General features: G+C 42.6%; 1 protein-coding gene across 1 annotated transcript; it reads left to right on the top strand.

Annotated features, from left to right (window-relative positions):
- Nucleotides 1-11,498: 11,498 nt before the first annotated feature.
- LOC306915029 (calcium channel flower homolog) lies at nt 11,499-14,083 on the top strand (the record flags this gene model as incomplete). Its single annotated transcript, XM_079492275.1, has 5 exons — nt 11,499-11,613; nt 12,564-12,636; nt 12,796-12,921; nt 13,105-13,212; nt 13,521-14,083. The coding sequence occupies 5 exons, from the start codon at nt 11,499-11,501 to the stop codon at nt 13,600-13,602; spliced, it is 504 nt and encodes a 167-aa protein (XP_079348401.1). The 3' UTR covers nt 13,603-14,083.
- Nucleotides 14,084-15,464: the final 1,381 nt, after the last annotated feature.

Genomic DNA, 15,464 nt, shown 5'->3' with positions numbered 1-15,464 from the left:
AGAGAGTGCTTGTGTTGTGGGATGGTTTTCAGGACCATGGACAGCTCTGCACTGTAAAGCACAGGACAGGACGGGGCGGTCCGAGTGCTTCCATGACTGCTACTCCTATAACTTCTGAGGAGCAGCTTTTATCATATAGTGTCTGGTATTTACCACTTAGATGACCCTTTGACTGGAAATCCCGGCAACTACTTCATATAAGTAGCTTGTAGGTCATTACTGAGCTACTTAATATTTTATATGTGGACAGCCGCAAGTCTCTAACTGCTTTTTGTTCACATTGCAGTCAGAATGAGGGGGGGGGGGGGGGGGGGGGGCACATATTGATTGCATAAATGCGCTTAAGTGTTCATTTATGCAGCAAAATGATTTGGAGGTTAGCTGGGGTAGAATGCCATCCCATGGGTCCTTACACACAGGAATCTGTTTCACATCCCTCTGAGATTTCAAAATGAAATGTCCACGTGACAAATTAAAAGTTGTCGTCAACACAATGCCAGATAAAAGAGCTTATTGAGTTCAAGGCTTATGAGATTAAATACCTCCTAGTTTCATCTGCCTTCAATGCTGCCTTCAGTCCGAGGTTTTTTCGGCTCAGAAGGCTCTTTAAGAGCTGGCCTCAGCACTTTGATCACAGGCAGCAATGCGACTGCTCCAAAAACATGAGGAGGGGGCTAAAGGCAGAGGAAGGTGAGAGTGGGGTTTAAAATGGAGGAAAGATCTCAACATCCAATGAGGATTGAGAAAACAAGAGAAGGGGCAAAGAGAGAGGGAGTTTGGATGCTTCAGGAAGCGGAAAAACGAGAGAATAGCAAAGAAGAGGAGAGAACATGGTGAGAGGTAGAAGAGCAGAACAATTCCTCTCTCTTTTCCCTTCTCTCTCTCTATGTCTCTCTATCCCTTTCTCTCTCTCTCCTGCAGCATTTCCTGACTTGGCCACCGTGTCCTGCGACACCCTGCTACTACTGCCGTTACACACACACACACACAAGAACGCACACGCGCATGTGCATGCACACACACACACACACACACACACACACACACACACACACACACACACACACACACACACACACACACACACACACACACACACACACACACACACACACACACACACACACACAGAAAGAGAGATGGGGGAAACTAGAGAGAGAGCCTCACACACTCTCACCTGGTGGCGAGTGCTGCATACATGCAGGGCAAATGCAGCTTAATGATACTCAGCCTGGGGGGGAATGTGCATTTCTGCAACAGATAGAGGAGATATTGGGGCAGAGAAAGAAGTAGAGAGTGCACGGTACCGATGACGGCTGCACTGACGCTAATATATATTAGCAGAAACACTGCAGCAAGAGGGGGAGGGTGTGGGATCATGGGACGCATTGACTGTGAGGTACCAGCAGTAACAGGGGGGAGGGGAGGAGAGTGAAGAGGGAGAGAGCGGTAGAGACTAGAGTAACAAGGAGAGAGAGAGAGAGACGCAGAGAGAGAGAGAGACAGACAGACACAGAGAGAGAGAGAGACACACAGTGAGAGAGAGCTGCAGAGAGAGACAAAGAGAGAAGGAGGGACAGAGGGAGAGAGACTGACAGAGAGCGAGACACAGAGAGAGAGAGTGCAGAGGCAGAGAGGAATTTGGAGGAGTGCTGCTGACTATGCGGAACATATACCCACCAGTTGGCAGAGAAAGCAAAAAAAACCTTTACCAATCACAGAGAGAGAGACAGAAAGGTTGAGAGTGAGAGAGAGAGAGAGAGAGAGAGAGAAGAGGAGGGGTGTTGTTAGGGGAAAGGGAAAAAAATAAGGCAGGGGAAGGAGAGGTGACGTGACGTGAAGTGTGTGTATGGGGGGGATTATATGAACAATTATGGGAAAAATGAAAGAGGGGCAATACAAAAAAATCAGGGTTGGGGATTCAATGGCTTTGACGAGGATGCAAAATGCAGAGGGGACACACACGAAGGGGTGATGTGAAAAAGGTGAGGGTTGGTGAGCGAGAAAGACACGGTGAGGGAGGGAGGGAGGGAGTGAGTTGGAGAGAGATCTTGCAGTGGTTCAGGATAGTGCCGTTTGATGCACCTGAATGGAATTGGAGGGATGAAGGTAGAAGATGGAGGCTGCATGGGGGACAAAACACGAGAGAGAGGGGCTGAGAATAGAAATAGACACATGCATGTGTGTGTGTGTGTGTGTGTGTGTGTGTGTGTGTGTGTGTGTGTGTGTGAATGCACCATTGGGGGAAGAATTGTGTGCTTTCTAATGCATATATAAGCACGTGTGTCCACACACATGCAAGTATATGTGTGTGTTTGTGCCGCAAGCCCACCCCCCCCACCCCTCGCTTCCTCATCATCAAAGGATGTAAGCACAAGGTTTCATGCTGTTCCCTGCACATCACTACTCTCCCTCCCTTCCTGCACCGCAGCACAGCTTCAGTGCTACCTTATCTCCCTCTGCTCTTGCATTTACTCCCCAGTGTTGAGGAGACCCCATCAGGAGAAACTGTGGCACTGCATCGCCGGCGAATCACTGCGGTCACCTCCCCCTTTTTTGAGCGGCGTGGTGTCACTGCATGGTGTCTCTCTCTCTCTCTCTCTCTCTCTCTCTCTCTCTCTCTCTCTCTCTCTATCGCTCTCTCTCTCTGTGTGTGCAGTGCACGTCTTTGGTAAAAGGTACTGGTGGAGATGGGCGGGTTGGTGCAGTGTGTGCAATGAGAATACCGGAAAGGGCTTGAATGGAAAGAGAAAATCACAGCTTTGCCTAGAGACTGTGTGTGAGTGCATGCAGTTGTACAGTATATGGAGACAGGGGGAAGATGGTACCATGACAGAAACAGAGCGAAAAGCAGAGTGATATATACAGTATTGAGAGAGAGAGACCCTCAGTTACAGCACGCAGACAAGAGGCGGGGGGTTGGTGGGACAGAACATCTCTTGGCATAATAAAGCTCACCAACAGGCAAATCCCTGAATGCGAATTGAATAGCCAATCAATTAAGCAAGCAGAAAGGGAAATAGCAATCTACCGGAGGCAGTAAAAGCTTATCTATGCCGTGCCACCGGTGGGGTGGCTGTGCCTCCTACTATGCGACCAATCCGCATGTACTGCAACATCATCAGCCTCCCCGGGGGTCTTGTCATTGTGCATATTGTTCAATCACTGCCTATAAGCTACTGCTGCTTCGGAGTCAACTCTCGGGAGAGAGGCTCGTGCTCTCAGACGTCTCCTCTTAGCTGCCACTAGGGATGATTAATACACAAGGCCAAAGTCTAATATATGCTCTGTCGCACGGCAGTGTCGCACACTGACAATAGCAGGCGACAGACGTGCAAGCTCACATGTCATTTGCACGACAAAGTGTGGTGAGCTTGTAGGTTGGTTACGTGCACACAGTTGTGCAGCAAAGTATGAATCAGGCTTGAGCCTGCTAGAAATGTGGTTTTAAAATAACTGGAAAAGTATGCATCAGGCTTAAGCCTGCTAGCAATTTAGAGTTTTTATTTATTTTTTACTATAGTAAGTATTTATCACCATGTCGTGTAGTGTGTGAGACTTTACTAGCCAAATGTGAAAGGCAAGACATTGTGCTTGTAGAGAGTTGTGAGAATGTAATAGTATGTTGCAGGGCAGGACAATAGAGAAGAGGAGACACTATAGCACCCCTTTGTGGGTGAAATAATAAGGAAACTACAAGCAGTCCAGCAGAGGTAGAAAGATCCTCATGCTCGACTGAATGGCTGGCAGGAAAGAGCCATGGGATAAGGTATCCAGACGGGAAGTGATTCTATTTTGGGGCACAAGCATATCTGAGCTAATTACAGATAAGTGGCTATCCAAGCCCACAAATAAATAAATAAATACATGTCAGGGTCTCTGAGAGAATTTGCATCAGGACCAAAGGTCTTTAACACCACATGTCCCATCATTGTTTTGCAAGTCCTTTAAATCCGTCCAGTCCTAATTAACGATGCTGCCCTTCCTGAATGATTAAGAGGCAGCGGTGGAACTGGAATGATATACCAAAGGGGATGCGGGAGAAAGTATTACTGCACAGATCTCTGACCTGTGAACTGGACACCAATTAAACCGAGGGGAGGGGCTCTTAGGGGAGTGACAGATTAGACGAGGAATTAGACGAGCAGTCCAGGAGAAGACAAAGGATTTTAAATGAAAACACGTTAAAGGAAATGAAAGCAAAGGCAGGGGGGAACAGAATAGTAGAAGAGGAGTGAGGAAAGGAAAGGATGAGATGTAAATTAAGTTATCCATCAAGACATACACAGTATGTGAGATTTGTTTGAGGTAAGCCTGAAGGTCAAACGCCTGAGACTTGGAGGGTTTAAATTTAAAAGGTTAACTTGATCAGAGAATTAATTAGTTCCCGGAACAAGAAAGGTGTCTCCATAGACACATTATAGGTGAGAAAGAGGACATCTCTGGATAACAGGACTTGTGTTGCAGGACACAGGATGGCAGGGTGCAGGGACAGAAGCCATCACTACGAGGGAAGGGTCAGAGGCAAGAGCACGACACAGATAATTCAATCACATTCTTAAAATAGATTTATACCCCCCCATATCACACAGTACACCATACCTCTCTGCCCCCATCACTGCTCCACCAATCAACAGCCACTGGCAGCCTCCTTCTGTCTGGGGGGGGGGGGGGGGGGGGGGGGTGGCGTGTGGGGGTTGTAGGGATTTTTCTCTCTCAAATAGAAGGGGTATTTTCTGGGTTACCCTGAAGTCTAAAAATAGCATCAACTGCAGATTTATAATGCAGGGTTGAGAAAAGCACAGCATAGTACACGACAGAAGGGACACCACCGTGAGATCCCAGTAAGGTGGAGGGAAATAAGGGTTGAGTGCTGCCCCGTCAAGTCAATTTAAAAAGAAAATGCTGGGGTATATTTATTGATCATGTAAGAGGAGCACGTCTAGACTTTTAACTGCCTCCGTTGATGTCCTGTATGTGAGATGTCGATGACACCGTGTCCTTCCTATGTGTGCTTCCACTGAGGTACTACCCCCCCCCCCCGCCCCCTCACACACACACACACACACACACACACACACACACACACACACACACACACACACACACACACACTCTCTCTCTCTCGGCCCATTCCATCACACCTAGTTCTCTGTATATGTCTGTGAGCCCCCCCCCTCCTCCTCCTCCCTCCTCCCCCCACTCCACCTCCAATGGTTCAAATCAACCTTCCATTTCAGGCCTTGACACTCTCGCTACCACAATAAATACTACAACAATACACACACACACCCATGAACACATAACACAGAAGACAGGTCAACACACAGTCAGATGCCTATAGACAACAATTCATACACTGCACACGGATACCACGCGAACACACACATGATGATACACAAACTAACACACAATATGATGTTGATGAAAGCATATATAGGGACATGAAACTGCTGTGATCTATTCTGGATGGGGAAACACCCACCCTTTGTGCAATAGGATTTAGGGAATACAGTGTGAAATATCGGTCGCCATAATCAGTGCGTGTGCAATTAAATCGGAATATCGGACTGTGTCGGAGTTATTATTGTCATTGTAGGAAATAACAGCTATAGGCTACACTGGTGGGCTTTGAGACAAATCGACCAATTGGTACAGTATTGGCCTGAGTGCTCACGATATTGATTAAAACACATTTCACTGAGGTTACATGAAAATGTTGCACTTAGCGCAGATATACTTGTTGAATGTAGGGTTGCGTTGGCCTACACGGTGTTTTTTCTTTCTTCTTTTCTTTAAAGCAGGCCCAAAAAAAAGAGCTTTAATTGTGCATTGATTGGAGGTTGTATAAACGCAGAATAATGCCACCAAAAATACAGACATATACACCAGACACGGTTAATACTCACTTGCTTTTGGTTCGGGTTCGTTTCGTGCGCGTGCAAAAACACGCACATTAACCCAAAAGAACAATCAAAATGTAGCTTTCTTTCTTTAAATTGTTCTTATGATTTCAGAGAGAGTATCCAGTTTCTCGCAGGCATTCAGGAGATCTTTCCCCCCCGATTATAATACATCAAAATAGGATTGCGCGCGCCTGTTGAAAAGCAGGTGTTTCTTTTATTGCCGATTATTACTTATAGCTTATATGGTCATGCTGATGATGGCAAGGAATGAGTCTCTTGTATGAAATGAAGCAGATGTCCCTCTGAATCTATTTTCCTCGATACCAGACCAGTGCAGTGCCCCTCTTTCTCCCACCTCACGTTATTGCCAGAAAAATAAATAAATGCCAGCCCTTTTTTTTCTTTTAATGTCTCTACGCTTCCAGGCGCAGGGTGTAGCTACCATTCAAGCCTTCCTCTATCTCCCCCTCCCAAATGTTTCAATGGAGATATAGCTCTCTGGTGATGGAGACACTGTGCACCCAGTATTTCTTCACGCACACGTTTCCCTCTCTCGCTGTCTCTCCCTGTTGCTTTGGAGGAGCGTCACCTTCTGCACTATTTCCCCCCCTCAGACGATACATGTGGGCGGATTATATTGGACAAATATATAGAGGGTGGGAGGGAGGAGGACCCCACTGAATAATATGCAGGCTAATTTCTGATATGGTGTTGTTGAACTTGATTACTAAATAAATAATCAATACCAAATAGCCACACCCACACCCTGGGATAGTGATTGTGTTGTTGAATATTGTTATTCATTTCATTTTTCTTGCAGGGGCAATGCTGTTGCACACAAATAATCTGCCTGCTCAAACGAACGCAAACACCATCTTGACCATCTGAGGTTACCATCCTTGGCTGCTGACATCGACAGACCGGTACCATGAAGCAGTTTACAAATGTATAGAATGTGTACATTTTAGACATCCTCTCTGGAAAGAATATGACCTTCAATCAGTGAATTAAGATTGTGGTGATTAGCCTAGTTAGTATTCCCATGATGATGATGCGATTAGTAGTAGCCTAGGCCTAAATTAGTAGCTTGTAGAATCATGTGTTTACTTCTGTTTCAGTAAAAGGCCCAGTTTTTTGTTCAGATAGCAGCCAAACATTCTCTAATCTTATTCTCTTTTCTAAATAATAATAAAATAAAAATAATAAAGTAGCCTATACCCGTCTTTAACCACTTCAAAAATATAGTGAACACATGGCTATCTGATCTACAAGCTCATGTAGGAGCTTGTAACCTGCTATATATATTTTTTTTTCTTTTGGAATGTGCTTTGACATGCCCAAAATAGCCATGCCAGGTTGAAAGTGGTTAAGACGTGGCTGTTAAAGAGTGCCAAAGAAACTGTAAGATGTGATGTCCCAGATGTTATATTGCAGCTTATAGCCGACACTGCTGCGTCTCTTTCTATAACTTGTTGCTCAGTGCATATTTCTTTTGGAGCAATTATAGATCCAAAAGGTATTGCAATAGCATCTGACAATGATGGGAAGAATCTTGATATTCTTCCCATCATTGTCAGATGCTATCCATTATAGCCTTAGTGTCTGACTATAACTTGTGCTGCTGTTTACATTTCTGACTAATAAAGTATTTAATGTCACAAATACCATTGTTGCTCCTGGAATTTTAATCATTTTACACATGGACAGATCACAGCTGCATCGGAAAACTGAAGGGGATCATCCTGATTCTATGAATAGTTCATGTAAATAATGCATAATTGGTAGACTGGTGCAGACGGTTCACTAAGAAAGTCTGATGTTTTTCCACCCCTTCAAAATGCCTATATATTAAACTATATACTATAGTTGACTTGCATCCTGCTTCACCAAACATAAACCGATAAGATAAGAACCTCTTCCTCTTCCATACACTGCTTCATCAAAAATAGCAGTCTACATTCTGATTTTGTCAACCTGCATGGCAGAAATAATGAATGTGGCATATATATTATTCATTTAACTCTTCACACTAAAAACTGAACAGTCATCAGAGACATCCAATTTTAGCCTCTTGGTGGCAGCGTTGAATAGCACATGCACACAGAGGTCCTCAGGCTTCAGACCTGGGGAGACATCATGTGGCCAAGAAAAGGGTTGCAGCCATTTATGGGGAGGGGCAGACTGCCATGGACAATGACTTGTTATTGTGAACGTATACTATCCTTGCCTTTAATATTAATTAATAAGGAATGGTGTGAAGGTGTCAAGCAAAACAAATGGCTTCATAGCAGAAAATCTATAGTTTAAAAAGATGTAACGTGATTTAAGGGTAAATAATGTGCAATGATTATCATCTATTACTTTCCAATATATGAGTAATAGCATTTGGATTAAGCCAATATTCAGCTAAGAATAATATCTGTTGGATGCATGGAAAACCAATGGGATCAATATACTTCAAATTAATAGAATGTGACCCAGTAGTTCATTATTAAGAGCAAGTCCTTTTGCATGTCATATGTTACAGCAGGTTATGTTACAGTATATGTTGTACTACTGCATGTTATTATATGTATACAGTTGTTACTTGTTAAGAGGGGCTCCTCTAGGTAGGCCTATATAAGGCTATGAAAGAAGCTTCAGAAAAGTAATCACACAGAAAGCCCACAGGAGAAAGGATTGCTGGCCATGAGGTGATTGATTGATTGATTGATTGAGGCTGATTGCAAAAGAAGAAATGGTGGTTTGATTACTTGCCCGGACGTCCATCTTAGTCAAGCCACTGAGCAAGGCACCTAACCTGGACTGTTCAAAACACAGAGCTGAGCTACTGTATAATGTACTCCAAACATCTGTTCTGGGACAAATAAATAAATACAAATAATACAAATAATTGCAACCGAAGGTCGCTAATAACTATGAAACCTTGCGTTTTTGTGACATCACTCACAACAATTCCCGTCACTCTGACACGTTACCTAACTCATATCCCCGTCACTCACCCCAGGCAAGCCCCCAGGTCATCGTGACATCAGCCCCCTGGTCACCCCAGGCAAGCCCCCAGGTCATTGTGACATCAGCCCCCTGGTCACTCCAGGCAAGCCCCCAGGTGACATCAGTGCTGGATATCGCTGTTGTCTCCATAGTTATAGGTTGTCTCCATACATGGAGTTATAGGTTGTCTCCATACATGGAGTTATAGGTTGTCTCCATATATGGAGCTCTAGGTGAAATAACGAAGGCTTTCACCTAACTGCTGGGTGCCAGCGCTCGCCCAGCAGTCTGCCGTCAACGAAGCGGATGCGTGCTTCTCGCCCCCAGGCGTCTTACTGGTAATAATATTTAAAAAATAAAATGTTTACACACACACACACACACACACACACACAGGACCATATTTTGGGGTCATGAGTAAATATCACATTTTGTTTTAAGTTTCCTATATCTGACAATACATTTTATAAGAAATTGTGAAAATGGCAGATCTACAAGCTCGCATTGTGAGATGGTAGCTCTGCTATAATGCTTGTGGATCTGCTATAATGATCTACAGATCTACTGTACATCACTATTTGCACCGTTATATTGTGTTATATTCGGGGAAACACATTTTGGAAACCCCTTCACAACATTAAACATCAATTCATTGAACCATTATGGTTCAAATAATGCAGTATAAAGTCATCAGTTTTAAACAAACAATACTGTGGTGTCAAACTCAAACCTCATTTATGCAAAGCCATTTTTGGTATATGTATGAAGTATGAAATCAAGCTTTAACAGAAATGTTTAGATCAGTGGTGCAACAGTGGTCCAGGCACCTTGGCTGGCAATGCAGTCTGGCATTGTGCCGCGTGTTCGACTCCCGATGGCCTTTACTGCATGTCTTCCACCCATCTCTCTCCCCATTTCCTGTCAGCTTACTGTCTGTCCCTCCATAAAAAATATAAAATAAAGGCGAAAGCCACAAAAAACATTAAAAAAAATAAGAAGAAATGTTTAGATAAATTCTTCCAGCTTGTACACCTGTCAGACATCGCCTACTTGTTCTTCATCCCATTCATTTACATGTGGTTCAATTGGAAGATTTGCATCTACTGTACGCAGTACATGCCCCAAAATATAGATGCCAGGGTTCAAGTGGTTAAATGAACACAGAGGAAGTTTACTGTAGTTGGCACACAAGTAGAAATTTCCCATCATTCATCCTCTGGACTTTCAGACCTATCTGTATACAGTAAATTGGGTCATATAAAGTTTTGATTTGCCCTGCCAGGAACTGTAGTCGAGTTTTGCACTTCCTTTTAGAATGAAACTGCATCATGTGCACTAAACTAGAGGGGGAGACTACAGATTAAAAATGGTAATCATTCACTAAGCACCAGTCAGAGTTTGATATACATAAGGTATAGGCCATGCAGAAAAATTATATTGTTACAAAAAAAAAGAAGAAAGAAAAATAACCTGGTCTTTGAAACAGCACCTTATATTGTACCTGCTGTTCCTTTTTGTTCCACCTGCATGCTAATGTTTCAAAATAACACACCTGCATATATGCAAACATATCTGCTTTCACATATGCCAACAGTATTTATCTTTATTTGTTCTTTTTAACCTTTTTTATCTCGTTACCTCTACTGTCATTCTCATTCTCATTCAACACCCAATGCTTTACACCTATAAAACTGTGATGTGACAAGAAAAAAGGATTCTAATTATAAAATGATGTATGCCAAATTCAAGTAATAAAATAGTGTAGTGAATAGAAAAGAAACATGAAACCTTCACCAGAAAGAGAATGGGAACACTGCTAGATTCTTCCGTTATGTATTTGTACTTTCCAAAGAGTGCCTTAATTGATTACTGTGTACTCCAATGTAATCAATACTGAAGCTCTGTCCTGTCCTGTCCAGTCAAGTCAATCAACATTCAATCGAGCTACAGAATGTTTGGGCTCGTGAAATGCTACCTCCATTTGTCTGTGTTATTATCCTCTACATGGGGGACTCCCTCAGGGACCTATCAGTACTGCACTATAATGGTCAAGGCCAGATCTGGGTTGTGTCAAAAAACAAAACAAAAAAACAACTTGTTTGGGTATTAACTTACTTGCATTAGGGCTGTGTGACACAAATCAAATAAATATTCATGACCAAGTACATCGATATTGATATCCTGACAATGACCATTGGCTTCACAAACTATTTATACAATGATACTTTTGATAAATAATCATCAGAAATTAATTATAATAACTAAGTGGGTTGAACAACTAGAAACAGCCATATGAATTCAGGAAATTACATACTGTAAAGCAGCCTCTAATATCCAGAAGACAACATTTATACCATATCATGATATGAATCCCAGACGATATCTCGTCTCATATCACAATATTGATGTTGAAATATTGCCCAGCCCTAACTTTCTTCTACTGTACCATTACTGCTGTTTTTGCACATAGTGATATAACTGCTAAATAACCTAAGATGAAGTTCACTGGATTATTGCAAACAAGTATTTGTGGTTAGGTGGGCACTGGGCTGTGACACATCTAAATGATGCATGAAGGCAACTAGGTAGCCAGACACAATGAGCACCGACGAGGCTACTGCTGCGCCGACCAAAACTTCCCCGGAGGAAGGAGAAGACATATCATGGTGGTACCGATGTCTCTGCAAAATCGCTGGGGTTATTGGAGGAATATGTAAGTCGCTGATAGTTAATTGTTTGTAGGGAATAATGACAGATCTGCTTACCACACCTTCTGGACACGCCTGCGTGATCATGATAAGCGTAATGGTCAGCTCTGTGGACCTAAACCTGAGTGGAAATGCCACTTAAAAGTTACATTTAGCATGCTATTTAGCTGTAATTTGAAGTTAATGTAGCAGATATGACTGACACTACCTTCCTTACAGGTTGTATTAAAAATTGGCCATGATTCTGAGGCACACTGTTCTTTCCATAATTCACCTAGTGGGCCTTTGAACTGCAATGAAAGGAAAGGGGAAAGCAGTGGGAAGTGATAGATACAACACCTAGGTTCTGACACTGCTGGGCCAGACCAGCATTGGAGTTGTTCCCCATCACTTTCCATCTAGTTAGAAGATCTATGTGAGCTCAGTGTTTAGTGTAAGTCTTAATTTTATGTAAACCTGTGTGTTCCAGGAAGGATTTATTGACTCAGACAATACTGAGAGTGATATTTTGCAGTTTACTGCTGGCCTCCTCCCTTCCCCCACCCATCCTTCTCTCTGTCACATTAGGTAGCCTACTATGTCACCAGAGTAAATGGGTCTGTATCACATTCAGCCATTGGAACGTTGCATATTCAATGGGCTCTGTATTATTCAGGATGCATGTGTGTTGGGACAGCAGACCAAATAGGCAACTGGCACGATACTCTTTTCTGTTTGGGGTTCCAGCTGATATCTATTTGACCACGCTGGGCTGTCCTAATTAATTCGAGGAGAAAATTACAAAAAAAAGCACAGAAAACAAGCCCATTTCTGTCTGTCACAACAACCTTTTCATTCCATCATGAATTATATTTCACATGTGCAACCTTCCCCACAGGCAAGTCATTGTGTAATTTCCCTATGCTGTAGTAATTATTCTTCTCATTATTAACACAGTTTCCTTTCCGTCTCATAGCCTGTGCCACCCTAGGGATATGGAACTGTGTTACTGTGCATCCATTAAGCATTATTGCTGGAGTCTGGATGATGTAAGTCTTAAGCTACTAAGCAACAACTGTATGTGGACCAATAATCGTTTTGATTATCACTTTCAAGGCCTGTTTATTTGTTATCAATGTATAAAAGGTATGCAAATTGTATGCACAAGATAATTTACTGCTGCTTTTCCTCACCTCCTGTCTCTCAAGGTTGAATGCCTTTCTGCTGTTCCTTTGTGAAGTACCATTTTGCTGTCAGTTTGTAGAGTATTCTAACGTAATAGCAACACGGGCCAATAAACTCAAGTCCTGGCAGAAAGGTGTCTTCTACTGTGGGTGAGAAAAATAATAAGGCCTTTTGTATTTGCCTTTAGTAGATCACAGTGGCATTATAAAACAGAATTACTTCTCAAAACTGAGTTGCAACACCTAATTTTAGGTCTAGTTAATTGATCTACAATGTACTTAAAATGTCTCGCATCAACTGATTTAATGTTTCCATTCATTTCTAATCTACAGAATGGCTCTGGTTCCCATATTCATCAGTTTCTCTATTACCACGTTGTTTGGAAATGCTGTTGCATTTGCTGCAGGTGTTCTGTATGGCCTCGCCTCTCTGGGCAAAAGGTAAGACCCATCAAACGTTCAAGGAAAAAGCCATAGGCAAAATGCCTTGAGAAATCACTAGACTAGAGAAATAATTACAGTGGAGTTTTGACAGAAGCAAATCAGATAAGCGATTTTTGGAACAATGTGCATCTCTTTGGGATGAATTAGAATATTTGTTACGCTTTAAGGTTGTAGCCCACCTATGTTATTCATACATGTCATGTTTTGAGTAAACCCCTCTGGTCATACAGTACAGTATGAGCTGTCTTTGCACTACCTTCTTGTCTTCATATTTGTCCTCTTTTTATTTTCTCCCTCCCTCACAGGGGAGATCAACAGGCCTACGCCACACTGCAGAAACAGGAGGAGGAACAGAAGATGGCAGGGACAACAGAGGGGGCTCCTTAATTCAGTGGTTTTCAATTGTTTTCATATCAAGGTCCATTATTTATTCTATTTAGAATATTTTGTTATCGTTGGATATGATTTTGTCCACAATAGGAGAGATAACAGGCAAATGATCAAAAGAACAATCATTGTGTAGACTTCTTGTAAATTAAGTAATGCAATGTTTACCAATAATTTAACTCTTGAGCGTGTACAATGAAACTAAATGTTACCCACGTAAGGGTCCATTTGGTTTCAATTTACATGATCTATAAATGTACCGACATAAGGGCCCATTTGGTTACCAACTCTGCATCATTTAGCTAGGAACCACCTTAGATAGATAAATGTTTTTGACTTACTTATTGAAACCATTGCTTTATTGTAGATTTGGCAAAGCATTATTAGATATTAGATGAGCCACTGTATCATATCATATGGTGATGTGTAATGTGTGAACTGGAAACAAATAATGATCAATAATCAATCAAAATAAAGTGAATACAATCTAATTGTTGTGGATTGTGGCCAAATAATTACAAATTCAGTACACACCACACTTCTAGATGTTTGTCTTAACTTTTGATGAACATTTAGCAAAATTATGCATACACTAATAAAATAATCAAACCCCTAATTGATGTGAATGTTTGAATTTCATAATTTATCATGGATGGTAGTCATTAAGTTCCTCTATCTTATGTCTGCTGAATTAAATTGCTGATAAGATCTTCGGAACATGTGGCAGTTTCTTCCCGACTATGAGCTAACCAGCACAGTGACCTTGTGGTTAGAATGTCCGCCCTGGGACTGGGAGGTTGGGGTTCGATCCCCGGCCAGGGATATGTCCCTGCGACATACTAGAGTCATGTCCAGGACTCCAGGGGAGATAGGCTCAAGGCTTACTAATATGAGCTAATCTGAACAGAAACTGAGCAACACCACAGGTGTTGATGCTTTCATGGGAAACAAACCATAGATATTTAAAAAATAGATGCCTCATTGGCCGCTGCAGTTCATTGGAGCCATGTGTGTCGACGGGAGGGCGGATGAATTTACACTGGGGGAGGAAGGACGCCGCAAGAGTGGAAGGCATGCTATGTCACGCTGCCACTCAAGTGACTACTGGCCAATCACAGCACATCTTTATAACAGTCAGTACATGCGCTCTGTGACACACACTCATGCTTCCACGGTGCTTCGCAAGGAATCTCGGGAAGTTTTTGCCCTCCCTTGAGCACATACGCACCACAGCTGAAAGGGGCGTCTACCTTTATATGTCTATGAGCCAAACGAAGCCAAACTACACCCGGAAGTTCAGCAGAATGCACTGGAGTCATGAGAGCTCAGTGACCAGCTCATGAACAAACACTATTTCTGAATGACAGACCTTATGTAAAGGAATCGCTTCTGGAAAACAACAGAAGACATATAACACATTGTCTGCTGTGTTCACTGTAATTTTTATAGAGGTATGGTATCTAAAGAGCACAAAGTACCTTTCTGAACGTACCAAGTATCGCGAGACTTCCCACCGTTTCCTGTCTGGCAGCCAAATATCGCGATACCTCCGAGCCAGAAACGATACCTCCTGCTGTTTAGATCCTCAGATAAAATTATATACTGTGCACATCGAAAAGCAAGTGATTAGAAAACAACCTGTGATTTGTCTTCGTTTATATTCTTGAACCGATTATATGACAAAGGTCTCAATTGTTCAGAAATGATGTTTGTTATGAGCTGGTCCAGCCGGCTCCATTCACTGCCATGTATTCATTGAACTTCCGGTGTGAGTTTTGCTCCCATGAAAATGTCCATGGCATGAAGGTGTCATGGCACAGCCCAGTCACGTGACCATTTCCTTTCCTTCTCAAAGCTTCCTT

The sequence above is a fragment of the Electrona antarctica genome (genome assembly GCF_951216825.1).
Source record: "Electrona antarctica genome assembly, chromosome: 22".
In the NCBI taxonomy this organism is placed as follows: Eukaryota; Metazoa; Chordata; class Actinopteri; order Myctophiformes; family Myctophidae; genus Electrona; species Electrona antarctica.
This window is presented reverse-complemented; position numbering and strand designations above follow the sequence as displayed.